Source organism: Poeciliopsis prolifica, unplaced genomic scaffold, assembly GCF_027474105.1.
Source record: "Poeciliopsis prolifica strain line A6 unplaced genomic scaffold, Auburn_PproV2 SCAFFOLD034, whole genome shotgun sequence".
Lineage (NCBI taxonomy): Eukaryota > Metazoa > Chordata > Actinopteri > Cyprinodontiformes > Poeciliidae > Poeciliopsis > Poeciliopsis prolifica.
Window position 1 is genome coordinate 5220482 of NW_026562409.1, and position 27975 is coordinate 5248456.

Sequence of the window (27975 nt, forward strand, 5' to 3'; positions counted from 1 at the left end):
CTTGAAAGGAAACTGGATCAAGTTTTTATTCTAATAACACTGGATTTAATCTCCCTAAATTATGATCTAACAGGTTTAGCTGAACATTTTGCTCCCCGTGCCAACATGTGTTTTTCCATTTGATCGGATCAGCAGTTTGTTTGGGGTATAACAGATTAATTAAACAAAGGTGTGGTTTTCCTCAGAATCAGCCTCAAGCGCAACAACACGGTCTTACATCTCCAAGATCATTTCAAAAAACAAAACAGAGAAAACTCGAAAGAGCTGCCACCCTCTACAAAACCACCCGGGTGTTCCTGTTCCTCAGTAATTTTTGATTCAATTGATGCTTAATGAGCGCAGAGGCGATTCAAGCGACCGGAGAGCGCCGAACAACCTGTTAATCTCCAGAAGTGAAACAGCTTTGCGCATCTAAAAGGCAGCTCACTCCAAAAGGAAAAAAAAATCATAATTATTAGCTTTTTTTCCCCCCTCCCTCTCATTCTGTTGTCTTACCTGCGTGTGCGGATGGTGGTCGATCATGCCCATGGGGATCTCCTGGTTTGGGGTCGAAGGCGTCCTGGACATACTACTACTTTTCTGTACCATTTGATTTCACTTTTTAAAGAATCTCTTTCAGTTGTCGTTTGTTTATGATGCTGTGGACGGAGTCATCTTTCTTTCTGTCCAGGGGAGGGGAGAACTCGGAGATGGATCTGAGCTGGCTGGTTAAAATAATGGCAACAGCTGCTTGCCTCCCTCCAGCCTTCAGCGTTACACACTGGCGCACTGAGCGCCGACACGGCCGTCAAGTGTGCGGAATGACGCACGGACGCATCCGGTTGGAGAAACTTTTTTTTTTTTTAATTTCATTTTTTTTTCTTTTTTTTTTTTTATCAGTCCACTTGTAGTAATAATAATACTAATTATTATTAAGTGATTAACAATAATTGGGTGCACGTATTGAAAAAAAATAGTGGTAAAAACAAAACTCAGACATTTTGGATCATTCTCAGAATTTTTTTAGGAAAAAAAAAACGTGAACATTTCTGAGTTTAAAAAGTCGAGAATTTAGAAAAGAAAAATCGAAAAATTTGAAATTAATTTCATAAAACATCTACAAAAAACAATAAAATTTCTATGTTTGAATATTTGCTTTTTTTCTTAAAAAACCTCAAATTTTTAGTTTAATCTCGGTAGAATTCTAGAAAAAAACAAAAAAATCGAATGTTATCTGGAGAAGTATTTTTTTAATTTATTCATAATAATAAATAAATAAAATAAAACTCTTATTCTGTAAGGTTTGTTGTTCTGCTCACTATTCACTCCTTACAAAGAGAACAATGAAAAAAACCACAGTTTCTATGTTTAAAATAACATTTATAATGAATTCCAGATCCATTTATAATATATATGTAGAAAAATAAAGAAGTAATTTTCCATATTTTGTATACATTTGACATGGATGTGTTGAACAAACTACATTAGAATAATATGGTTTGTTATATTACAGACTATATAAGTTTGTAATATAGCTATCAGATTTTTCAGATGAATAATACAATCTGAAAATATTTTTTGGAAGACGAATTATTCAATATTGAATCAAACAGCTAAACTGGTTGCCATGAAGATTTCAGAATCATTTCTTTCTGGGAACTTAAAACTTGTCTAACCTCCTGTAGCAACAGGCTGTGCTACACAAATAAAGCTAGATAATGAAATATTTCCTGCTGCTCTTGTAATGTTTTTATTTCTGGCCACATTATTATGGTAAGCCCTTAGGCTTTTATTTTGAAGGACGCATGCTCCAGCTACCGGCGTGTTTCTGTGTTTTTGTCCGCTTTTACATGGTTTGTGCTGCTTGTGAGAGATCAACAGACTCCATCCAGCTGGAGGCTGTGGTCCACGCCCCGATGAAATGACTCCACCTTCACTGAGTGAGTGATGAGCGAGCAGCAGAGCTCCGTGTAATGAAGGCCAGGCCACACAGGGCTGTAATGATGCAGAAAATGTTCGTCTTCTGCTTTAGTTTATGAAGTAGAGCAGGAAGCCATCACAATCTGAAGAAACAAACATGTGGTTTTACACTGAGCGCATTGTTCTCTCCAGGGACACGGATGACCTGATGACCTCACATGACAAAGAAACACCAGGAAGTATTTTATAAAATTCATTTTTGATTTCTATCTGTCAACAATTTTTATTTCCAAAATGTCTCTGTATTTATTCTTTTTTTTCAGTTTTACTTTATTTAAAGGATTGGTAGTATTATTTATTTCCCAAGCGCATAATACCAATTATTACCAATTATTACAGCAATTATTATAAAGTTACTATAACTTTATATTGCAGTAATATTTGACATATTGCTAAATATGTCAAATATGATTTTAAAGGAATTTAACTTTGTAATTTAATGCCTTGAAATTGGGCCTCTGTCTCTTTAAAAACCGCTGATTTTTAGGAAGTCACGTTTAAAAGTGCGCTTGTATTAACCCTTTAGCAACATTCAGTAGCTCGTATAATGAGATGTGAAGTTCTACCTGGTGTTTGCTAATTGCTGCTGGCTAGTCTGAAGGAGCTGAGTTGGAAAATGCTGTGGAGGTCCACCACAGAAATTTTGCACAGCTGAATGGTTGCCATGGAGATTCAAGGATTTTGCATGAAAGAATCAATGCAAGACTCCATGTGTGTTTTTGATGAGAGAATAATGTTATATCAAGGTGGAAAGGTAAGAAAAGTTCATTTTTCTCAATATTACATTAATAAAAGCCACTCTGTGAAGTATATGCATTTTGAAATTGAGGAAAAACTCATAGAAATTTAATAGTAAAACCACAAAGCTGTTAAACAGTAATCAATGGGCTGCATACTCTAATAATGATGAATACTTATAAATGAGACTGTCTCTGGAGAGTAATACTCTGCCCACATAACGGTATTAAGATAAAAATGTGTGCGATAGAGACACTTTTCCATCATGCAGTCGGTATCAGAGCTGATGGACCAAACACCCACAACCTTATATCTTCTGTTTCTGCAGATTGTGTGTCCGGTGAGGTGGTGGGAGGAAGCTTAAAACCAATTTTCCTCTTTTTAAAAGAATCAACAAATCCTTTTAAAGTGGCTTTGGAGGTAGATATCTTCCTGTGACTTTGCTGTCTTGGCTGCTGGGGAAAGAGAAACAAAGTTCAAAATGACATTTCTAGTTTGTTGATATTCTTCCTGGAAGGTTCTGTGAATTATAATAATCCACAATTTAGAGTTTTGCTGTTGAGCTGCTCCAGATTGCAGGTTATTTTCATATATTTGGAACAAACTGAGTGTATAGTTAGCAAATCTTTAAATCATGCTATCTATATCTTACTAAAACTTTGTGGACAATACATGTTTCTTTTGAAGTGAATGTATTATGCAAAATTGATATTTGGGTTTGACTTCTTCTAAAAGCAGCCTAAGGACTTTGAAAAAAAAAAAACCCACAGTGTTTGTTTTAGCAATAAGTTAATATTTTTTGTGACTGGAGCGTTTCAAAAACCTCCTGATTGTTGAGTCACATTGCGCTGTTACCCAGAAACCCCAACTCAAGCTGAGTTCCAGCATGTCTGATCAGCGGGTTTTACTGCTGTATGTGCAAATACAAGGAAGCACAAAAGGTCACCTATAAGGAAAATACTCCTTGGTATTACTACTCTTGAGTAAAATGTCTGGATTCTGGAGTAACTTCATTAAATTAAGAACAAACATGTTTTAACCAAAAATTCACCAGACATATGTTTTATATTGAAAGAAACTGATTTGGAAAACTTTTCTTTTTTTGCCCTGCTTTTATTTTGCAATTATATTATTTATATAAATTATTGCATGTCTTAAAATACCATCATTTTTGATCCATCTAATTATGTATTTTTAACTATTAAATGATTGATGTTCTGGTCAGTAGTTACTCACTTAGTTTTTTTAACAGAGACTTTTTTTATTCTTGTATGGCCACTTATTACTTTTACTTGAAGTACTGCTTTACTTACTTGAGTAAAACCTTTGGATACTCTGCCCAAAACTAGATTTAGATCTCATTATATTTCTGAACTGAATTTTATCATTTACAATTAAAGTGGGATCAAATTACATTTCTGGTTATCAAGCATTAAATTGATCAGTTTCTGTTAGTAGAAATAAAATAGAAGCTGATTTTTTGCTCTAATTTTGGTTGTATTATAAAAATTCAGAGAAATAAAATTCCTTCTTGTTGATAAAATAAATATTGCAAAACTGTGAATCAGTTACCTGATTTCCACATCATTACTGGGAACTAAATGTGACCTTGAAATGTAACTTTTCAACAACTGACTTTAAAATCGGATGCACCACAACCAATCTCAATCAAGGAAGTATCTTCAGATGCTTCCAAATATCACAACTCATAAAAGAGCTTTCTTCTGAACAGAAAGCAGGTCATCATCACATATTAAAACATCTAAATAAGCTTCTTGGATTTATTTTTCTGCTGCATTGGACATTGCTGATGAATCCTCTGTAAAGTTTTATTCGCTGCTCTCTGAGTTACATGAGGTGAAGACGTCACAGAGAGGTCCTTATGCACCCACGCTGTAAGCCTGCAGCCTCCATGTGGTGACGGGATGGTGCTCCAGAAGGTCGAGGACAGAACGATCGCTAGTCAAATTGTACTGTACCAGTTGGCTATTTTTACAAGAGTCTTTCTAAGTACCACCCGCTACACCAACACACTGTTCTCACTTCCTCCTCTTAATGGATGACACTTAAAAAATAAAAGATTTTTCTTCTTCTTCTTTTTTTTTTTTTTGCTCTCTTGAAATGCTCTGAATAATTAATATTTTCTGCATATTTTAGACTTAAATGTGGTCATGGATGTTAACTGTTCACTGTAATGCAATTTGCTTATTTATTCATTTTATTATAAGAATGAAAGAGTAAATTTAACAAACTCATGCTCAATACATTATCATTTTTAAAGCCAATATGAAATAATAAGCCAAAAGTTACATTGTTAAAATAATCACTCACATCTGAACACACAGAAACATTAGAGAGTTTTATGCTTTTTTTAGTCATTTAATGGTTAAAAAGTAAGAATACAAATTGAATTGTAATGTTTACCACATACTATTAGCATTTAGTCTGTTCTGTTTTCTATGATCTCAAAAATAGGACTTATAGATACTTGTTGATTCTTGTTTCAATGGCGCCCTCTCGTGTTCATACAGATATGTGGTACAGATTGACCCATAATGCATTGCGAACGCATCGGCTCGTACTAATATTTTTGAAGAGACAGGCACGGGGGTCGCCAGTTAAGCACAGTTTTTAACGTAGCTTTATGTTAGTCATATTTACACGTAGTTGATCTTTAGATATATAATTTATAAGCTTTGAATTTTGTGTAGTAATAACAGCTAAGTTTCACTTTGATTAAAACGAAGTTGCTTCATGATAACAAATGGACGCTCCTCTAAAAATGGTATCTTCCGGTCTGCCTCTCAAGCCTTCCTTTTTCTACTGAAGTAGCAGCCATGAGGTAGGAGCGCAGCTGATAGCATGATAAAAGTCACAATTTAACTGTTTAAATACACAAAAGAATATCGTGTTTGAAAAAATAATAAATCCAAGTTTGTTCTTGACACATATTTCTGTTTCAGTCATTATTCCAGGCTTACATTTGACACATTTACGCCTTTTTATGCAACACGATGTAGCGACAGGGAGGCCATGTTGGCAGCCTGCTAGCCACCGGGTAGTTAGCAGTTAGCTGTGTGGTTAGCATCTGGTGGTATTGTTGAATAGATGGATAAATACACATGGATAAATGTCATAATCTTCCGAACCCGTGTTTTGTTGTTACAGCATGCTCAGGCTCCAGAAGAGGCTGGCCTCCAGCGTCCTCCGCTGCGGAAAGAAGAAAGTGTGGCTCGACCCCAACGAGACAAATGAGATCGCTAACGCCAACTCCCGTAATTAATTTTTTTAATTTGCCTTTCTGTCTTGATTCTTAAGAAACACGTTTGCAGTTGCATTAACCCTCTTATCTCTTGGTTGCAAATGGCTCAAAATGCGTGTACTGCTCCATTCTTAAACTCACAATCTTTGGCAATATATCTGTCTGCAAAGCTTTCCAGCAGGAGTCTATGAGCTACTTGTTAAGCTTTCATGTTAAAAAACGTCGTTTAGTTCAGGAAAAAATGTGATGCCAGAATTATGGATGCCGATTTAAAAATAAGAAGAGTTAGGCTTCTAAAAACTGGGATTCAAGTATTGTCCAAATCCAAAGTTTCTCAAAAATATCATGAAATTGTCATCAATGTTTTGTGCTTCTTTCTTCTTACAATCAATCAATCAACAATCAAGGTTGATTTGTTGCTGTAAATCCTGAATCATTAAGTTTGAAAAGGAATCATTCTGCTTGAATTATTGTAAAATAAAACCAGAAAGTTATGTCCAGAAATTAAATAATGGTACTTTCTGTGTTTTATTATTGCCTGAACTTGTCCGGGCATGTATCAAATCAGATTGTCTTTAACATGGAGATAGTTAAACATTAACAAATCATTAACTTGGTTAAAAATCTTTGAGTTTTGTTTGACCAAATTATCAGTGATAGACCCTGGTTTATCTTTACAGGAATGAAAGAAATGAGTTTTTATTTTTACATTAGCCGTGGAGATTCTTCAAACTGCAATATTGTGAAAAAAGTTGCTCTAGGGAACAATTACATAAGGATTCTCAGTTAAGCTGCTGGAGTGAAAAGCAGCTGCATCCAATAATGATTGTAGTAATCCAATATTCGATAGAATATTCTGGTGATTGAGTAATCCTACATAAAGAGTCACATTCTAAAAAAAACTACTTACAAATGTACAAAACAGTATTCAAGTAAACAACCCATTTAACTGGTCTTTTTAAATAACCCTTTATTACTTGAAATGCAAACCTCCATTTCAGTTTCAATTTTGATGTGACAGACTGATTAATTCCAACTATTATAAATAATTTAAATATTCTCTCATAAGATTAGATTCTGTCTTATCTCATTTAAGACAGAATCATAGCAACAAATAAAAGTTTAATCTCTTCTTTTGCTGTGCTTTTATCTTTATTGCGCTTATAGAAAGAGCTGCATCGTTATTTTTTTTTTGTCAAAACTTTAGACTGTTACTTAATGTCCTGCCAGGTAGCCTCTACAATCAGTTGTTACATGCAACCAGAAGATACCATTTTTAAAATCTGCAACACGATAGATTATCACACATTTAGGTTAATCTATTGTGAAAAGCGAACATGAATCATTTCCATCGGACAGTGCAGACAAGTTTGATGTATGCGCAGGATGTTTTCTGTTAGGGTTCTGCAATATCAAACACACGCTTTTGCTGAAAGCTATTTCCTCACAATGTTTCTCCTGTTTAATTTAAATTGTCTCCATACTTTTGACTGTCATTCTCTGGGTGATTTGATTTGGTTCTCTCTCCTTTCATAGCTAAAAATAGCACCTACTATACACATGTCAACATAACAGGGGTTAGCGGAAGTAACACAAATTATCCAAGAAATCAATTCAGCTCTGATTGAGTTCAAATGTTTTCTTGCATTTATTTAATGTAGGGGGATGTTGTACTGTCTTTGATATTGAGATACAAAAACTGAGGTAATTCACAAACTTTAACCTCTGTTCAGTGTTTTTCAAAGTGGTGGCCACTAGAGGGGGCTAAAGGAGCCTCAGAATGCTGGAAGTATGGTGTTGAAATGTTATGTGCTTGTTTCACCATGTTCATCTTTCTGAAGCATCCAGCAGCAGCTTCAAAAAAACTATTCCTTCAAATAAAATCAGAAGGAATGAGGCAGCATTTATACTAAATAAATAATTAATTAATAATAAATGAAAGTGAGAAAGCCATTTTAAAAAAATAATGTTACTTGACATTTTGTAGCATTGGCTATAAGTTTTCGAAGGGGGATAGTCGTGAGTGATCTTTTAATCTGATATAATCCTAATTTGCATTTGTAGTTTCCCAGTTTTCTTTCTTTTGTTAAATGTTTTGTTTGTTTATTTTTCAGGCCAGCAGATCCGTAAACTGGTCAAAGATGGTCTTATCATCAGGAAACCTGTGACGGTCCATTCCAGGGCCCGGTGCCGCAAGAACACGCTGGCACGCCGCAAGGGAAGGCACATGGGAACCGGTATGTTGAGGCTTCTTTTGTTTTTTTAAGAAAATGGCAACAAAACAAAAAAACTAAATTTTTGTGATTAATTTTCATAATCAGGTAAGAGAAAGGGTACAGCCAACGCCCGTATGCCGGAGAAGCTTTGCTGGATGCGTCGCATGAGGATCCTGCGTCGTCTGCTGCGTCGCTACAGGGAGGCCAAAAAAATCGACAGACACATGTAGGTTTCCACCATTTTTCCTTGTTGTCTCAAGCTAACTGGAATGTTATGATATGAGCTTCTATATCCTGATTCTTTTTTTTTGCCCTTTTTACATTTCCTTCAGGTACCACAGCCTCTATCTGAGGGCAAAGGGTAACGTTTTCAAGAATAAGCGTATCCTAATGGAGCACATCCACAAGCTGAAGGCTGACAAGGCCCGCAAGAAGCTCCTGGCGTAAGTATCCCTGTGCAGACAGGATTTACATAGAGCAATATTGTCATCTAACTAGTTTGTGGTATTTTTAAACACTTAATTCAAAGAAATTGTTTACAAAGCAGTGAAATGATGGTGGTTCTGATCTTTGCGTAGCGATCAGGCCGAGGCTCGTCGTACCAAGACGAAGGAGGCTCGTAAGCGCAGAGAGGAGCGCCTCCAGGCCAAGAAGGAGGAGTTCATTAAGAGCCTATCCAAGGAGGAGGAGACCAAGAAATAGTCTGGTTCTTTTTGTTCCACCTGACTGTGCCAGCTGTCAAGCGCTGATAATAAAAAGTGTACATAAAGACAGTTGCTGTTTGCTGTTCTTTCTTCTTTACAATGCATTTGAGCAAAAGGCTGGAAAGGTAGAAATTCATTAATTTATTTATCAAATAATCATTAATAGTGGTGATTTACTGAAAGAATATACTTAGAGCTAATATTGTCATTTTTTTTAATATTGCAAATATGTTCTACCCCAAACTCAAACATCAGTTTTAGCTGATGTTTCAAATCCAATAAAAATCTCTTAAGCATCTTTTGCTTTCCAATTATTAACTAGTTTATTGAAAAACTAGTCACCAGATCAGCTCTACATTATTGATAGCTACAGATGCTTCCTTTGAAGTTTAGATAATATAATTTTTGTTTTATGTCGGGAAAGGAATTTAAAAGCTAAAGTGGTTAAAACAAAAATCTACCGAATGCCATTTTTAATTGATTACTGCAGCCCTCGATTATTATTAAAATCTGTTTTTTTTGGGGGGTAAATCTTAATGGGTCAATTTTATTTGTTTTTAAATCATTAGTCAAGATCAGTACAAATTTCTGAGAAGTCATGAATGTATCTGATTTTAAAAAAAATATTTGCAGATCAAATTTTCTACATGATTGAATATTGCTGCTTCTCAATCTGCTTTGATTTTTAAAGCCTCACAAAACAACATTTGAAGTGGGAACTAAAAATAGTGAATCTTCATTGAACTTGTTTTTAGTTTATCAAGATTATCTTGGTATTTCATCTTCAGTGCAGATAAAGTTGAACATTACGCAGAAGCTGTTCTTTCTGTTGTTCAGGTGGCTAAAAGAGACTCGCTATCACATTTTCCACATGAACAGAAGTTTTACGTGTTTAGCAAACACATTTTGTTCTTTTGCCTGGCTATAAAAATATGGGTTTCTATTTTGAGTTTATGAAATGTTTGCTAAGCAAAGCTGTGGTGAAGACAGGAGCAAATACTGTTAACAGTGAGATTGTACAACCAGCTGTCCAACCATTACAGCTTTGTCTGTTTTCCTCCCTATGCATATTTAGTTTTTAAATCTATGATTTACATTGGGTAAAAGCCAATAGCACTTTACTCGTGTTTCTGTACTCTGTTTACTTTCTCAGTTGGAAGGGAGGGATACTGCAAGAGAAACATCCTTTATCCTCACTGAGTGCAGAACCACTATGGTTAGTCCAATGCAGTCTGTAATGTTTAGATGCCTAGAACGTCTTCTAATAATTTTTTTTTTAGCATTTTCAATAAAATAGAAATTAATTAACTGAGAATTACACTTTCAGAGCTTGTTTTAAGTGAATATTTCTTAATATTGATTTTAAAATGTACTAATTAGTAGCATCTGAGGGTTTAATGCTATTCTACATTGGACCTTGCAGCAGAACAATTCACATAAAACATCCAAACTGGATTTGTAAAGGATCAAGAAGGCAAATCATTTCTTAAAGATTTGTGTTCTTAGCATAAAAGCATATTTGGAGCATCTTCCTGGAGCAGGAAGATGCTCCAAATATGCAAACTACCATTTCTGCAAAGGTGGGTTATACATAAATTCATCCTCAAATATGACCAAGTTGTTTGTTGTATTATCATTTTACTCAAAAATCAATTAATAATTCCACAATGTTAGGATTCCCATAATTAAAAAGGCATAATTTTAAACAGTGAAAGCTGCAGTATGTAACTTTTATACATTATTTACTGTTCTATGTGCTGATAGAGGAAAATAACAACTTACTGTTCCAGGAAAACGGTTTCTTCTCCTGGCTCTGATTGGTTGTCAGAAAAAGACAGTTTCAACTAATACATAAAAAAATTTATTTTTAATAAAAGTTGCTTAGTGCAGTCTTAAAAAGTCAGTTCTTTTTTCTTTTTTGACATCTCAAGTTAAGCCTAGAAATATTATTAACAAGAGGTTATTGTAAATAACAGCTTGTAATGGCGTATTTATGCCCCTATAAACCAAATTCAAGGTTTCAGATGATGCAAGGTCAATTCTTTCATTGTTTTTGATGATATATGTATATACCATTTTTATAATCAGGAAAGGCAATACAGTCACTTGATTGTTCCTGGGAAATTCAAAATGCCTCCATCAGGCAAGAGTGTTTTACTTGCAAATTTAGAATATTTGCATCATTACGCAAACATACAAGGTACTGAATCTCTTATAACATCTACAGTATTTGACATTCAAAGCAAATAAATCATTGACATGTTGTAGTTAAGATTGAGGGACATTCAAGGTTAATGGAGAATAGAAGACAACGCTGGCTGTAGTGTTTACTTCTCAAAAAAAAAAAAAGAAAGAAAAAGGAGCTGCCCATTACCCTGTTCTTCCTCCCAGTTCTGTTTCCCATAAAGTCTGGTTTCAATTCAATGAAGTAATTTGATTTATTCCAAAGCTCCAGACATGTTGACTTCCCTCCCACAGTCCAAAAACATGCTGGGAAGGTTCACTGGTCTCTTCAATTGCCCTTTAACCTGAGAATGAGTTGTTGTTTGTCATCTGTTGCCCAGACAATCTATCTATGATGTAGCCCTTCTTTCACCCAATGATTACTTGAGTTCGGCATTATACCCTAGCAAATCAATACAGCACACACTAAACACTTTTATATTTAAAATTAGGTTTAAGCCTTCAAAATAGGGAGCAAGTTAACAAATAAATATTTATGTTTTGTGCAAATGGATCATACTTGGGTTTTGGTTCAAGTCAAATTTCCTCTGAAACATTTGTAAAAAACCTGCCAAATGACATAAAAAGCAGCCCAAATTTGACCAAAGCTGTTGTTTTCCTCAGCCAATGTGTTCAAAAGCAGCCCAACCTGGCAACACTGAATGGGACCAGAACAGATCCGTCATGTTCCCCAAAGGGCTGGTCAGCTGAATCAGACATTACCCCATTTAGAAAAACAGAAAGCAAGTCTGGAATTACTTCAGTATGGATAGGATGGACCACTATCCACAATTACAGGAATAATAATATCTGATCTAGAGAATCCTGCAGTAAAACATCCAGCCAGGTTGCTGCATGTTTTCGTATTCATCCAATACTGAGTACAAAAATCACTGATACAGGTACTTTTTTATGCATCATCAAACTTCTGATGTTCCTCCTTCCTTCTATCAGAAAGGCCCCTTCTTTGATTTATTACCCCCCACACATTCCTTTCACTCCTGTTTTGCTTTGTGCTAATAAAAAAATCGCTGGAGCAGAGTCAGAACGGCTGGCAGGAGCCAGGCTGTCAGACTGTGCTTTTCCCTTTTGCAGAAGGCTTAATAGAAAACTTATAAACATTGTCTGTGGTTCTCTTTTTATGTAGGTTGGGAAAATACCAATCATACTTCAATGACATATCAACATGATTTGTATAAAAGTTTCTCCAAATAATTAAGTGCAAAATCAAAACAAAACCTGTTTTGAGGTAAAACTAAGAAGCTGCAATACAAAAATAAAAGAAAATTTCAATAGGAAATATGAAACTAAAGTATTGATCTTTCCAAACTAATATCCATTCGATGTTGATATCGACTTGGTATCAATATTATAGATAATTTGGACGAATCTTCCAACCTCAGTTTGTAACATTAAGCCCAATCTAGGGTTACGCATTGGGAAGTAATCCAAAGAGTACCTGCAGTTCACATCAACAAATAAACTGATTGAATAGACCTAGTCAAAGTCTGAATGTCAATCCCATTGATATGTTGTAGCATGACCAGCCATTTCTGTTTAAAGACCTGCAGGTGTGGCTGAATTAGAACAAGAAAAGTGAATCTGTTTTCCAGATACATTGAATAATGTATCCAGCCAATCAGATTGGTAACTTTCGTTCTGATCATGTCCAACACAACATTTCTATTTCCAATGGACATGTAGTTAAGGAAATTTAATAGACTACAAAAGCTACTGAGGCACATATATGATTAGATTACATCAAAAATGTAAACTATTGAATCAGAGGGGATGTGCAACACATGTTTCAGATTTTTATTTTTCAAAGAATATTTTTTTTTCCAGTCCAATTACTTTGAATTGGTCCTTCATAAAATCTCATTAAAATACCCTGAGGTTTGGGGTTGCATAGTGATAAAATGAGAAACTAACATTTGGGGTTTGTGCCTGCTTCTCTTCTCTTCACAGAAATGTAGGAATATTTTTAACATAAACTGTTTCATTAGAAATGCTTTTCTCAATAATTTTAAAACATTTTTTTATTTTTTTTTTAATGAGAAGTGGTGACAGGGTGTGGTTTAAGCTCTCTTTAAGAATGTGAGGTTCAGGGTACAGAGCCAGAAGAGAGACTGACAAACACAGCGAGGAAACCCTGTGGTTCACGTAGTATCATTCTGAAAAGCATGGAGTGGAGTAATTTGAAAAAAATGACCCAAAACAACAAAAAAAAGCTTTTCACATTAATACTTTTCAAAATCTTTCCATTTGCAAGTTTATTTTGATATTGTCATCTTTTAACTCCTGACTTCATTTGATGAAAAAACACAAGATGGATTCCTTTTGTTTATTACATATTTTATTTTGGTGTTAGATGCTTTAACCAAGTCCTTCACAAGAGGCAAATTCACTGAGAGGAACTCAAGTCATGTTTTTCTTTTATTTCTGTAGTTAAAAGGGAAATAAGTCATGACTTCCTTCTGCTTTCACACATATAGTTGACATGGAAGCCATCTCAATGGCTGAAAACAAATCAAGAAAGAAGTGGCAGACTGAAAGAACATCAAGATCAGGAGAAGGACATTGAATGCGATAGTTTGTAAATAAAAACAACATGGAGAGGCAACACACTAGTGTTCCAGTACATGTGTTCATCCAAGAAATCCCAGTGGACAGGGTGGAGGATACATGGGAAATTACATCAGGCGTGTCAAGAGGCTGGCTTGTGAAACAGTCAGAGGAGGAAGATCATGAAGGAGTCTGACGGGTGAGTCCAGCCGAAGATGGGAGGCATGAGGGGGCAGCTATTCCGTTTTATGATCGGCCTCCTGTTTCTGGCAAGCCTGCTGACCATTTTAATGTGGTACACGCTGGACAACAAGTAAGTTGGCTTTTTCCTTGCTGTGAACTGATTCTGCTTGATTTTGACTGAAGTGGCGCAAGATGCATATGAGGACGATGTGTATTATATCATCGTAATTTACATGCCTAATGTTTCTGCTATTTTTCAGATTTTACTGATAGTTTTTGTTTCCGTAACCTAAAATACAGCATAAAATGTTTTTTTCTTTGAGAATCTTTTCAATCTGAGTCCTGCTGTTGAAGAATATTTTGCACAGCTTTTTTAAATGTTTAAATATTTTTCCACATTCAGTCAATCTTTGGCGATTTAGCAATTTTAACACAACTTAAACAGAAAGACTCTCACCAGAGTTAAAATTAAAATAAAATAAAAACTGCATAAACCTGGAAAACATATAAAATCACACACAGTGTAGGATGAAGTTAAAGCTGCAGTATATAAAGGACTGTGTTCATCAATTTGGTGTTTTTTTCTCTGATTGGTGTCCCAGAAATTTGAAAATTCACAGACACCTGCCCAAAATGAAAATTGTCCCCCGGTCTACTGATTCCTGCAAAAACTGTGGGTAAGAACTGTTGGAGCCTTTTTTTGTTTTGTTCCATTTCTGCCCTATGTATACTGACCAAATCTCTTTATTCATTTGTTGCAGAGAGAGTATAAAGAAAGCATTGGATATTTACTACAAAATCTGGAGAAAACAGGAGGACAGTTTCAAAAATTTTAGGTAAAAACCTCTTTTGTTAAATCATTTTGATGATTTTAGACATTTTCTTTGCCTTGATTGTGAAAATAATCTGTGAGCTGAGTTTACGAGTATGTGTGAGGTGAGGACTCAGTTTTAGCTACTAGTCTTACTGCATCAGCTTGTCTTTAAAAAGTATTTAGAGGTATGTAACAACAAAACAATCATTCAGAACAAAACGTCATTTTTGAGGGAAATATATGATTTTCCGAAAAAGCTAATCAAAGATTTGGGTAAATCCAAAGTATCTGGTAAGGACAACTGGAGGACAACTCTCTCCAGTTGTTCTTGAGTAAAGGATGGGACTGAGCATCCTTTACTGGCTGTGCAGAGTTTGACTATGAAAGAGGAAAGAAAATTGATTTGACATGCTTTGGATAGGTAGCTAAATAACTCCTGATTCACCAACACAGCCCTGCGCTTAGTCTAGCTTCTCCACCAACTTGTCAGGGTTGAGTGAAAAGCTGAGCTCTTTCCATCAATGACGCATGCAGATTATTCTTCAGTATCATCAACTGCTGACCCTGATTTGTCCACAAGCTTGTTCGTTTTCTGCAGTGAGCCATCTGGACAAGGCAGAGAACCCAAAGAGATTTCTATCTGCTTTCTGTATTTAGGTTCTGCTTTTTTTATCGCATCATTGTGGGGTGTGGGTGTTTTTAAGCCTTTTTGTAAATGTTCTCTTGTGGAAACTTTCTCTCCTTCTAATGAGCTTGTGGCAATTCATTACCCATAGTCGATTTAAAAAGACACATATTAGTTTATTTTTCCCACTGTCTGTACAAGTTAATGCAGACCAAACTTTTCTTATTTCACGTCAGTTAGAATTACCAAAACTATTTCTATTTGCTAAATTTCAGAAAACATCTAGAGTATTCTCTAGATATTCTTTTTGTAACTTTCCCCAAGTTTGAGAGTTTTCATACATTTGGTAAGAATCAGGAATAAATGTCTTTTAAAATGTATAATTTGGGTCAAACCTTTTTGGGCTTTATTCCTCAAATGTGACGGGCTGACTGTCACATTTCAGTGAATTGGAATTGAACGTGGATGTATTTTAAACACACTACTTTCTTACTTGACATGATTGTAAAGTCAAAATAAATCAGCCAAGAGATGATGAAGAACTGCACAAGTCTGGTTTGTCTTTAGGAACAGTTTACAGACACTTGAAGGTGTCGCATTCATCTGTTCAAACAATTATAAGCAAGAGAAGACATAATGAGAATGTCCATCATGCCAGCGGGTTTTGTGTCCCAAAGACGAATGTGTTTTGGTTCAGAATGTGCAGATTTACCTCAGGACAAACGCCAGAGGTGTCATGTAGATGCTGCGCGAAAATCTTAATCTTAATCTTTAGTTTCAACATGTCTGTTGAAACTAAAGTGGAACTGCTTGGCCTCATGACCATCTTATATTTGGAAGGAAAAGCATGGCTGCTTGTACCATCCTAACTGTGAAGTACATCATGCTTTAGGGCTGTTTTGCTACAGACTCCATATAACAGATGCCATCAGGAGTAAAGAACAATAAAATGAGCAAGAAAGTTGGAGAAATCAGTGTCAGAAGTTGACGATACCGAAGAATAATCTGCATGCATCATTGATGAAAATCCGTGTGGTTTTAATCAGTGAATGTACATATGTGGTTTCAACTGTATATTTAGAGATGCAATGTTTTCAGTGGAAAGACTGATTGTCTGACTTATGTTGACTTGGATTGTTTACCAAGCTTTTCTCCGTAAGTTCTACAAAGGCATTGACCTCTGTCCTTCTCCGGCCTACGCTGTATCCGGTTTTCAAACTGAAACTTTTTGGTTTCTCAGGTGTCTTAGTATCCTTATTTACCCTCTTCTATTGGAATCTTATCAGATGGATTATGCCTTCTTAGCGAGACAGAAAGCCCCGCCCCTTACAAAGTAGGCATGACCATGAGGATGATAATCCTTGAGGAGAGATATTTGAGCATCATAGTAAGGCAGATATATTGTATAGTTTTAGTTTATCATAAACCAAACACCATGGCTTTGATTTCTGCAAGATCCATTTTCATGTGAGAAATCCAGAAGGCAGAGAGGGAACCATTGTATTCTCTGAAGTAGTTAAATAACTCATTGAAACGTACCAACTCATCTATTCAGCTCATGTTACATTGTATGCAACATGAGCCGAAGTCTGAAGTTGCCCCAGGGTTTCCTAAAACCTGGGCTTTGATACTCGGTCACACAGGCTGCCAATTTCTTACAGTCTCCTCAAAGTAAATAAAATCTTCAAGATGATTCTCTTCTAATCAGGGATAAAACTATTTCCAGGCTAGTGTCAGGAAAACCTTCCAGAGAGTTTTGTAGAAACATTTTGCTCTGTTATGTCTGTGACCATAAACAACCCTACTTTAATAAGTACTTTACTTTATTCCAGGATGACAAATTTCACATAATTAGTGACATAGAATCTAGTAGCTAAGTGTGATTTTATCCTAGGACTTTTAATACTGACCATGTACTAATTTCTACTTGCTTTGACAACCTTTGACTTAAGACAAGTTCAAATAACTTACTTACATTATCTAATAGCTATGTGATAGAAATTATCTACTAAACTGAGTTTACGTAGTTATTTTCATCTTAGAATCATATCCTGTAAACTAATCTGTAAATTAAATTATATGACATTTAAGCATCCTACAGTATCCTATAAAAACAACTAACTGTAAAAAATAAACTTATATGGGATGGTTTAAGTACATAGATTTTGTTTCTGAAAAACCCACGACTGCTTCACTTGTTCCTTAAAAAAATTGTAAAACTTCATTAAAAATATCCATCTTCCTCTTGCTTTGAACTAGGCTGCCTCCAGTAGCAGACAGAGTGGTACAGTCTGTGTGTTGTTTGACTTTACAATGCTTGATTTTACATTATACATGCAATGAATGAAGTCTTTGTTATTACCCAGTCAGCAGCTGAGCAGCAGGTGCCATGGGTTAGATAAAGCCATCATTAGCCAAATGAACACTCCACTGGGATCGAAGCTTGTTTATGATGGGGAAAAGAAGAGGACGGCTCAAATAAATGCAGAGATCTTCAGCACCTTCCCAAAGGTGAGTTATTTCTGTTTCTTTAATGTTGTTAAAATACAATCAACATATATGTTGAGGAAAGGCTTCAATAGACTTTTCTAAACCAGTATCAGCACACAGGCATTGATATACATTACTGGATTTGTCAATATATAAACAATTAACCAATAATTTAGTTTCACATAATTGCCGCTTTTAAAATTAGGATAAAAAATTAGCTTAGCTTTACTGTGGCTTCTATACTCTATGAAGTATTTCATCCGATGTCATGATTGTTTTGAATGTCGCCACGTTTTACAAACAACGGAGGCAGTTAGTCCAGTTTTTGTCGTTTATTAAACTTTTTAATAATTACCGTCGCTCCAGTGTACTACAACAAAGGGAAAATAACGCTAACAAATTACTTGTATTCTGCTTTTTCTCACTCTCTTTGTCAGATTTAATCTACATGCAGCCCACAAATTAGAGATTAAGTTCAAGTGTATCAAGAACATCAACACCAAAAAGCACTCAAACATTTTTCACACATAAAACCCCCAAACAGAACATTCGGGCTGTTACAGTTTAATATTTTAAGTACTACTTTTTAAATTGATATTAATGAGTTATTTGCTTAAAACAAACTCCAATATCTTGTTGTAAAATTATTTTAAAGTTGTCTTTGTCTTAAATCAAATGTACTAAGATATTTGCACCACAACTGGACCAGATATACTTAGTAGGATTTAGTGTTTTTGCAATGTGGCCACAGCAATGTACAAGTATGAATTATAAATATTCAATCAAAATTGATGTGAGGAAACAAAGATTTACTGAAATTACAAATCATACAAGTAAACATAAAAAACCCAGTTTAGTTAAAGCCAAGGTCAATATCCAGAAGTCAATGACAAACACAACTAAAAATAAAAAATGTCAACAAATACTTCCAACACTTCATTCCATACAATCATTTCCATTTCCACATCATGATCTAATCTTTAAATTTTGATTCCAGGTTAGTCCTTTCTCAAACAAAACAAGGGCCTCCTGTGCCGTTGTTGGGAACGGCGGCATCCTGGCAAACAGCCAATGTGGAAAAATGATTGATTCAGTTGAGTTTGTCATCAGGTGACAAATATGTTCCAGTTGAGGTACTCTATAATTACGGTTATACTGCATACATTCCAGGTAACAGCTTCTGTGTTTATTTTGTATTGAAGGTGTAACCTACCTCCTGTTTCAGACGGATATGAGAAACATGTGGGTAGAAAGACAAACCTTGTGACAGTAAACCCAAGCATCCTCTTAGATAAGTGAGCGAGTTTATGAATTTCAGAGGTAATTTATAACCAGTTTGTCCTATACAACCATCTGTCTTCATATGTGCTTTATGTCTGTAGATACGGGTCTCTAATGAAAAGCCGCCGTCCTTTTGTGGAGACGTTGCGGAACTATGGTGACTCCATTATGCTTCTTCCTGCCTTCTCCTTTGGTATGAGCACCCCTGTGTCTCTGCGGGCTTTCTACACTGTTGAGGACTTTAAAAGTCCCATCCAGACTCTCTTCCTGAACCCACAGTACCTTGAGAATCTGGCCGTCTTCTGGAAATCTCAGGGCTGAAGTCGCTACGGCTGAGCAGTGGCATCATGATGACAAGCCTGGCGCTGGAAATTTGTGACGATGTGCATCTGTACGGATTCTGGCCCTTCAGTATTCACCCACACAGCTTCCAAGACTTGAGTAACCATTACTATGATAATAAACCAGCTAAAAAGAACCTCCATGCCATGCCCATGGAGTTCAACCTACTGCTGAACCTGCACACCCAAGGTGTGTTACAACTACACTTGGGGGACTGTGAACCAGGTGATTATTATTAGTCTTGGAGGAAAAAAGATTAATCTATCAAAACACGTAATTTTCTTTTGAATGAAAGGTTTTTATAATAAGATAGATGGTACACACCCAGAGGGAACATAAGTTTTCTGTAATTTGTATAAAATTACACTGCCAAGAAACGGTTTAGTTTCTTGAACATTGAAACCTTTGGATAATTTTTATGTATGTAGATTCTATAATGGTGACATAAAACCCTGTCGATGTCTACTCAGGTTTGTGCCTTTAAAGGAAATGTATTATGAAAATATACATTTTGCACATTTTTGTACTTCCATATGTTTTTTTTTTTTACTGCTTTTAAAAATGTCCAAGCACTAAAAAAAAACCATCCAGCTCTTTTATGGCAAAAATGTTCATGTTTTTTGGTGTTTGAAACATAAGAAGTTAAAAAAAAAAATCCTCCACAATGTGAAGTAACAAATCAGCAGGAACAAAGTTGTACAATTGAGCATCTGCTCTATTATACAACTGATCAGATGCTCACATGAGTCTGACCTTTGAGTTGGGAGATGTAGCCAGTAGCAACTTATATGGGTTTATCAATTAATCAATCAATCAAGTTTATTAGTATAGACAATTTCAGTAACAAGGCATTTCAAAGGGCTTTACGTCATAAAAACAGAAAAATACAAAGTCATAGAATGCAGTCAACAATCGAAATATTACTTTTTCCCAAATGCTGTCATATTACACATCAAAGTGTCCGTTAGTGTTTCATTTACTATGCCATTTAAAGTGACAAGAGGCCTTAAAACAGCTTATTCTGAAATGTCATGATCTAAAAATAAATTATGCCCCAAAAAATAAAAATAAAAATGGCATTTATTATGTTTTTGTACTGCATAGACCTTCCCTAACCTGTTTAAATGATAGGGCACTTTTAAACAGTTTTCCACAAATAATAATATAAAGAATATTATTTCTATAAGTGCCTGACCTCTTGTGAGAACCATTATCCACAAAGGGAAGAAACAGCAATGAGCCGTCATGGCTGACCAAACAAAAGTATTCCAACAGGGCATCAATGATTCTCTAACGTTGAATAGCATTTTCCCACTAATAAATATAATAATTTCAAAATTACTTTTAAACTGGTGATTATTATTACTCAGGACATTTTTGCCTGATTTATTTGATTTTTTGAACTATATGAGTTATTAATTGTTTTTATTTTGGTGGAATGAACCAAATTTCTATTGGAGAAAATAAAGCAAAGCTGAATGTTCAAACTTATTTTGCATATCTATTTATATTCTCTATATTTGTATTTATATCTAAGTGGAGAAAAACACATTGCATGTATCTCCAATTAGCCAAACTCAAGAAGGTTAGATTGACCAAAAGGCTGTTGCCTAATGAGGGAGTATGAGTTTTTCCTTTTATATCTAATTTTTGAAAAATATGGAGATATAATAATTAATTTGAACAAGCTATGACACTATGAAGTCAGAATCTCAGGGGAAAATACAGAGGTGGGAATGAAGCTTTATTTTATGCAAAAGGTGCAACGAACTTGTAGTAATTGTTACCAGTAGGTGGTGCTATTTACTGCTTAGAGAGGAGGCTTGACATGGAGAGACTCGGAATGTAAAGATTTAAGTGTTAAGTTAACAAAATGGTTGTAGTTTCTGATCATAAAGTTTCTCTGTATTTGTAAAATTTGTCTCAAATGTTTGCAGTCACATTTTGTTTAGAGAAGTGTCAAAATTACACAGATCTGTTTCAACAGCCCAGCCCATTATTCTAAGGAACGCTAATGAAATATCCTGGTGGCGGCATCAAGATCTGTTGTTAAATCTATACTGAGCCAGAGGAAATTATGAGTTGTTAAAGTGGTAGCATTATGTCTGAAACATTCCCCTCCATCACAGATTAGTTTTTATTTCAGTTGAATTTCACAGGTTTATTAAGTTTTGCATATTTGAGTGTCTTAAGAGGGGTGTGGACATTTTTAAGGGGGGTGTCACTTTGCATGTGTCACTTTGAAAAGTACATGCAAAATGACACATATACTTTGCAAGAGTATTTTTATATGGGCATTTTAAGCTCAGCTGACGCTCCTCTTATTCATTTGATTGCTGCTAGTTAACAATTTCTACAATATCATGAAATGATATATGTCTGTATTTATTAAAAAATAAACTTTGTCAAAGGTTTCAGAGAATGACTGACTCATTCAAATACATTGCCAAAACAAACAACCTAAAATGACTTCCAGATACTTTCTGGAAGAAAGGCGGTCGCCGAGTCCTTCCAGATATAACAGTTTAGAATGAGATAAAAGAAAACAAAATTCTTTATCTCATCTAATTATTTCTTCTTTTTTTTATTTGGTTTTCTCATGGCTCACAACTGTTTTAATTTAACATTAACTATATGTAAAATCTACACCAGAAATTAAGCAATCACAATAGTTAAACATTAAACTGGAATGAAGCCTGTGTGCCGATGTGCCGATGTGCGTTCTTACAACAGGTTTTGTGGGAGGAGGGGGAAGTAGCATGAAATCATCCGAGGTATGAGACCGTTCAGGAACAGCTTCAAAATTCTCCAATGCAGAAAAGCAGACGGAAAGTGAGAGGAAAAATTAGCAGAAATAGAAAAGGATGAGGGGAAGAATTTTAACTTCAATCGTCTTTATTGGGAGTTTGCTGACTCTGGTGTGGTACTTACAGGTCATCAGGTAAGCAACTTAAAATCTTAGAAGACAAAAACTCAAGTTTTCTGCAATAAAAAATGTGTTGGTTTATTGTCAAAGAACTTTGGTTTTACAAGAGGTAATTCAAAAGTAACATGCTTAGGTTTTTTTAATCATATTCACACAACATTTTTTATTTATATGATTAGAAATTCAGTTTCTTCTTCTCTGATTAACAGTTGTTCTTCCAGGAGAAGAGAAACATACTTCAGGAAAATTTTCAGACAAAAACAGCAACTTTATTTTTTATTATCACTGTAATAATGCTACTGTGACTGTCAGAGTGATGAGAAGGACAATTTTTGTGGCAATTGCATAAAATATAACATTTTGATAGAAAATTTCTGAACTACTTGAATAATGTAATAAATAGGCTGAGGTGGACAAAGTACTCAGTTTCACTAGTTGAGTCAAAGTACTGATCCTGCTAGTCAAATATTAGCAGGATTATGGATTACGTTCTGAATTATGCGTTTTGAAAATACATGTTTTTTTTTTTATTTTTAGTTATTTAACAACACATTTCACTTGAGGGTTGTTGAAAATATTTGGGTAAATTGTCTGTTATATATTGGACAGAATAGTAACTGCAAATATAAATATAAATAATAATAATAATAATAATAATAATAATAATAATAATATAATAATAATAATAATATAATAATAATAATAATAATAATAATAATAATGCATTGGTCTTACATAGAACTTCTGTAAACACTCAGACGCTTTGCAATTTTATAACTTTTTCATTCACTTCCTCAGTTACAGTAAGTAGAAGTGTACAATCACACCAATATATATATCAATAAAGACGTTGGTGATCGGTTTTAGTGCTCTCCCTGGAACATAGTGATAATTTTGGACTTGAATCAGCAGCGTTCTGGTTGCAGGATAAGTACCTGCCCTTTCTACCCATAAAATATTCCTAATCATACCTTTTTTACAACTCAGCTACTTTCCAGAGAATCTATGCTTAAAGGAAAAGGATTAAAAATTGTTTTACAGACAGTCATAAGTGACTCATTCAGAAACTCTAAGTTGGGAAAGTATGACATGCTGAGCTGTAGTTGGTATTTGAAATCTGTGAACCAGCTCCTTTAAACGAAAATAACATTTGCTGCGGTAACCTTGAAACACTTTTGCACAAATACAATTCAACAAAGTGTATTTAGTAGAAATCCATCAATAGAATAAACGGACTAAAGTCTTACATGAGCTTTATCCATGTTAGAATCAGAAGACCTTTTGTCTGCATCAAAAGGGTTTTTATTTCAGCCAATTCAAACAAAGGTGTGTTGCATAAAGATGCTTTTATAATTGTGTAATGGGTTATTCCGTGAAATGTGCTAAATAGGCTACATTACAAAGACGTTAGAAAACCTTCTCTATAACTGTCAGAGCTGGTGAAGGGAAAAATAATAGTTTTTTTATATAACAGCTAAAGAAATCGCAGAATTTCTGACAAATGTGTGTGTATGTGTTTATCATTTTGCTGATGTTTTTTCTGCTTTTTGTCTTTTGGGGTATCATAGCAATGGGGAAAGTAACCAAAACCAGCAGCAGATGAGAAGCGCACCTAACACCGTTGCTTCTTGTGAAAACTGCGGGTGAGAAAAGAAACATCTGCAGCTATTTACTTTAGCAGTCTGTTTGTTCGAGTCCAAATCACATAAAGATACAAGATATCACCATAGAAAATAACAGCTTCCTTTGTTGTTGAATTTGTCTTTGTTTTCCAGAGAGAAAATTAAGCAGGCATTAGAGATATACTCTGAAACCTGGACAAAACAAGACTTCAACTACGAAAAATTTAGGTAAGGACTTTTTCTATCACCTCATTATGTCATTGTAAATTAATGAATTTGGCTGTCGTTAATGTACCCCGAAAGAAAATATTTAGCATGAGTTTTTTGTGATTTCACAGGTTGGACCTGAGAGTGAACGTCAATGGTTTTGATAAAGCCGTCATAACCCAGACGAACACTCCAGTGGGATCCAGGCTTGTTTATGACGGTGAGAGGAACAGGATTTTGAATGTGACCCAACAGATGCACGACTTATTTCCAAAAGTAAGTTGTTTTCTTACAACGCATCATGTCTTGAACCTCATGGTTCTTTTGTTTTTTCTTGAATATTCTTCCTTTAGAAACAACAGAGCCGTCTCTACCCTCTTTGGTGACATGGGAGAGATAATGGTTTAATGCATATTTATTGGCACATCAAATGTCTCCCAGATCTTTTGTTTTGTTGGTGTGCCATGTAGATAGATTATAAAGGCCTATGAAAGTCCTATCTTTCACCCTTATCAACGATCCGACTTTGATGAGGGACTAGCATAATAGTTTATTGGGCAAAAACCACACAGTCATAGTCCTTCAACAGACTATTCCTGACAAGTTCCCAATATTCAACAAGCTACAAGCTAAAAATCACAAAGAACATGGGAGGGACAAAGCTAATATTTACATCAGGTCTATTTCTCACCAGTAATACGAGAAGATCCAATCATATAATCTCCCTCTGAGTTTTTTTTAGAATATTTAGACAACGACAAAATAATTTTTAGAGAATTCTTGTAGCCTTATAAGACTAAGACAATAGGAAACAAAACTCAGACTAGAAACAGATTATTATCTGAGACATTTTGGCAGGAAAAACAGCAGTTAAGATGGAATATAAAGAAGATAAATTTACAGTCAACCCTCAAGGCTGAAAAATAGATAGTGGTTTATTTTTAGACCTTTCTGGAGGTAGATTAGATCGGCTTCATGTGTGAGTATTGGCTGACCTGCTAAAATTAATGAAATCTGGTCAAATTTATCAGTGCACTCCTAGAAAATATTGTGGTTAAATAAACATTTGAAATTTCCTTCTTTTGCATGTGGGTTTTCTGTAAGTTTACCCAACAGTTCCCCCAAAGTGGTAGTGTAGAGGAAAACTTCAAGTATAAAATAGGCACCTCAACATTATTTTTCTTTTTCTATACTTAATTAATTTCTTCTCATTTTAAGTTCTTTAGTGTTATTTCAGTTATTCGGTGAGATTCCATCCAACCGCGAGGTTGTCACCAACGCGCTTGTCGCATAGAGAAATTTGGACACACAGAAGAAAAGACCTGTAATGTATTTTAAGATGTTCTGTTTAATTTAATTTAATGATTTCAGGGTCATCCTTTCTCAAATAAAAGATGGGACACATGTGCTGTCATTGGTAATGGTGGGATAGTGGCAAACAGCAGCTGTGGAAAAATGATCAATTCAGCTGATTTTGTCATCAGGTGAGAAAAATGTTGAAAAAAAAATCTATCATATTTGAAAATTGCCATATCTGAATTCATGTTTGTTCTTCAGGTGTAACCTGCCTCCTTTGTCAAACGGATATGAGAAAGACGTTGGAACCAAAACAAACCTTGTAACGGCAAACCCAACCATTCTCTTAAAAAAGTGAGTAGATAAACCACTAAGGTTATTTTGTCATCTTAAAAACATCACTGATTGTTTTTTTTCCACATTATATTTATATTTGTAGGTTTGAGTCTCTAACGGGACGTCGACGTCCGCTAATGAGAACGCTGAGTAGCTACGGCAATTCGATGCTGCTCCTTCCTGCCTTCTCCTTTGGCATGAATACAGCTGTTTGCATGCGAGCTCTTTACACCATTCAGGACTTTGAATCCGCCATCCAACCTGTCTTCATCAACCCGGAATACCTCATTAAACTTTCCAAATTCTGGCACGCACACGGGCTGAAAGAAGCACGGCTCAGCACCGGAGTCATGATGGCAAGCCTGGCATTGGAGCTTTGTGACAACGTGCATCTTTTTGGATTTTGGCCATTTGGTATTCATCCATTCAACTTCAAAAACCTGACTAACCACTATTATGATGACATAAAACCAAATACCAATTTTCACTCCATGCCAGTTGAGTTCAGCATCCTCCTTCAATTGCACAAAAATGGTGTGCTACGCCTACACCTGGGGGACTGTCAATAACACGATTATTGACAGGTGTCAATAAGTAGTTACATAAAGGAGAGCATGTTCTTTTTTTGTAATGACAGGTGTCAATGACTGACATGTTTATTCCTGTTGAGAGAAAGGAATGTAAGGTACAAAATGTTTCTGGGAACTGTCTTCTCAAGGGAGGTCATTAAAAATATTATAACACATTATCTATTCAAATAAGGTGAGCTCTGTTTATATTTATTATTGTAAATGACAAAAACGGCATTGAAGCAAACTGACCACTATTGAGAAAAAGGGTAAATAGTCACTTGTTTACACTATGAGATGGAATTGACTTTTTTGGTTGTATCAGAATGGTATTGAGTCTTATATTTATTTGGGGAAATATTACATTTATTTTGCAATCCACAAAATAAAAATCACTTTTACTGGTTATAATGGGTCCTGTGATGTAACTGCTGGAGATTGGCTGCAAGGTTATCTAACTCTTTCCAAAACAACAGTAGAGTTGGTGAGCGTCAAAGTGCATAAAAGTTATCATCATTTTGAAAAAAGAACATTTGAAAAGTATTTGGGTCACAGTTTGTTCTTTAATTTGTGCTTATTAGTTATTTCATGTCTGTGTTGTTGACAAGGAGTGGCAAGCATGTCACTGGAATTTACTTCCCTATTCAGTTTCTGCAATATAAAAACTTAAAAACTCACCACACCAAAGTATCACTCCAAGCGGTTACTGATTTGAAGAATTACTGGTAATCCAACTGGTTTTCTTGTTGTCCCATGATTGAAAGAACAAATGTTTTTATGTCCTTGTATTGCAAAAAAAAAGACATAAAATGCACAAAAGGTTTTTTTTTTCTTTTTATTCAATGCACAACAATAGCAAGTTTTATTATTATGTTTTATCTTTTGTCTGAATGCTTCTACTGCAGACTGGGGAATAATTATGATATACCACATACTCCTTTAAATAAGCGAGCTGCTTCCTGGTTCCAATTTACCTTCATGTCCAAATGCACGTGTGAAGTCCCAGGTAAACAGACTAAAGTCTGACGTGGAGTTCAATTCTCATACTTAAAATTTTAAGAGTATAACAAGTTATTTCACTAAATTCATCATTTAATCACAGAATAATTCTCATTTTGAATATTTATAAATAATTTTTAAAAGTTGCGTTTACAAAACAGTTTTAAAAATAAATTTACTTCCTGACCAAGTTGATTTTACTAGAAATGAATGTGGTCCTAATGCCTCTGCCAGTTAGGGTGCACTGATTTTGTTTAGATTTAGGTTCAACTGCTGTGAGCACAAAATAATCAGAGGAAAGTTTAATTTGAATAAAGGAAAGCCCGTGTTATGCTAACATCTGATTCAAAAGCCAATTCGTAATCTCTCCACCCATCCCTCCTGAGTACACCTGAGTCAGTTACTTTCCACTCTCCATGACTGACTGAAAAAGCTGAAAGAAATGTAACATAAACCATTTATTAGTTACTTTATTGGCTCTGACTCATCATTCTTTGTGTAAGATTAAGTTAAATGCAAACTGGATGTTTTTTTCTCTCTACTAAACATAACAGCAATTTATTTTGCTATAAAATTGAGTCTAAAGCGATTAAGTTTGTGAACGGAAGTTTAACACAT

General features: G+C 35.0%; 3 protein-coding genes and 1 pseudogene across 4 annotated transcripts in view; 3 read left to right on the forward strand and 1 right to left on the reverse strand.

Annotated features, from left to right (window-relative positions):
- The window catches only part of cacnb1 (calcium channel, voltage-dependent, beta 1 subunit), a 41502-nt gene extending 40764 nt beyond the window's left edge, over positions 1-738 (reverse strand). For both annotated transcript variants that reach the window (XM_055052070.1, XM_055052068.1), the window contains exon 1: positions 496-738. In XM_055052070.1, the coding sequence (XP_054908045.1) occupies positions 496-588 (93 nt within the window). In that variant the 5' untranslated portion in view covers positions 589-738. The remainder of the gene's footprint in view (positions 1-495) is intronic.
- Positions 739-5472: 4734 nt separating this feature from the next.
- On the forward strand, positions 5473-8948 carry rpl19 (ribosomal protein L19). Its single transcript, XM_055052129.1, has 6 exons — positions 5473-5539; positions 5866-5972; positions 8074-8196; positions 8281-8401; positions 8508-8618; positions 8754-8948. Exons 1-6 carry the CDS (start codon positions 5535-5537, stop codon positions 8875-8877), a joined length of 591 nt encoding a protein of 196 aa, XP_054908104.1. The 5' UTR covers positions 5473-5534; the 3' UTR covers positions 8878-8948.
- Positions 8949-13858: 4910 nt separating this feature from the next.
- LOC129373980 (alpha-2,8-sialyltransferase 8F-like) lies at positions 13859-19758 on the forward strand (annotated as a pseudogene).
- Positions 19759-22148: 2390 nt separating this feature from the next.
- LOC129373687 (alpha-2,8-sialyltransferase 8E-like) lies at positions 22149-27806 on the forward strand. The gene is made up of 7 exons (XM_055051721.1): positions 22149-22343; positions 23897-23971; positions 24104-24178; positions 24289-24433; positions 25529-25641; positions 25715-25807; positions 25893-27806. The coding sequence occupies exons 1-7, from the start codon at positions 22267-22269 to the stop codon at positions 26356-26358; spliced, it is 1044 nt and encodes a 347-aa protein (XP_054907696.1). The 5' UTR covers positions 22149-22266; the 3' UTR covers positions 26359-27806.
- Positions 27807-27975: the final 169 nt, after the last annotated feature.

Bases quoted from the DNA above. Each gene is read 5' to 3' on its own strand.
- rpl19 (XM_055052129.1), top strand. The intron at 8,402-8,507 runs GTAGGTTTCCAC...CATTTCCTTCAG, and splicing joins AAAAAAATCGACAGACACAT to GTACCACAGCCTCTATCTGA. The intron at 8,619-8,753 runs GTAAGTATCCCT...ATCTTTGCGTAG, and splicing joins GCCCGCAAGAAGCTCCTGGC to CGATCAGGCCGAGGCTCGTC.
- LOC129373687 (XM_055051721.1), top strand. From the start codon at position 22,267: ATGAGGGGAAGAATTTTAACTTCAATCGTCTTTATTGGGAGTTTGCTG. The intron at 24,434-25,528 runs GTAAGTTGTTTT...TAATGATTTCAG, and splicing joins TGCACGACTTATTTCCAAAA to GGTCATCCTTTCTCAAATAA. The intron at 25,808-25,892 runs GTGAGTAGATAA...TTATATTTGTAG, and splicing joins CCAACCATTCTCTTAAAAAA to GTTTGAGTCTCTAACGGGAC.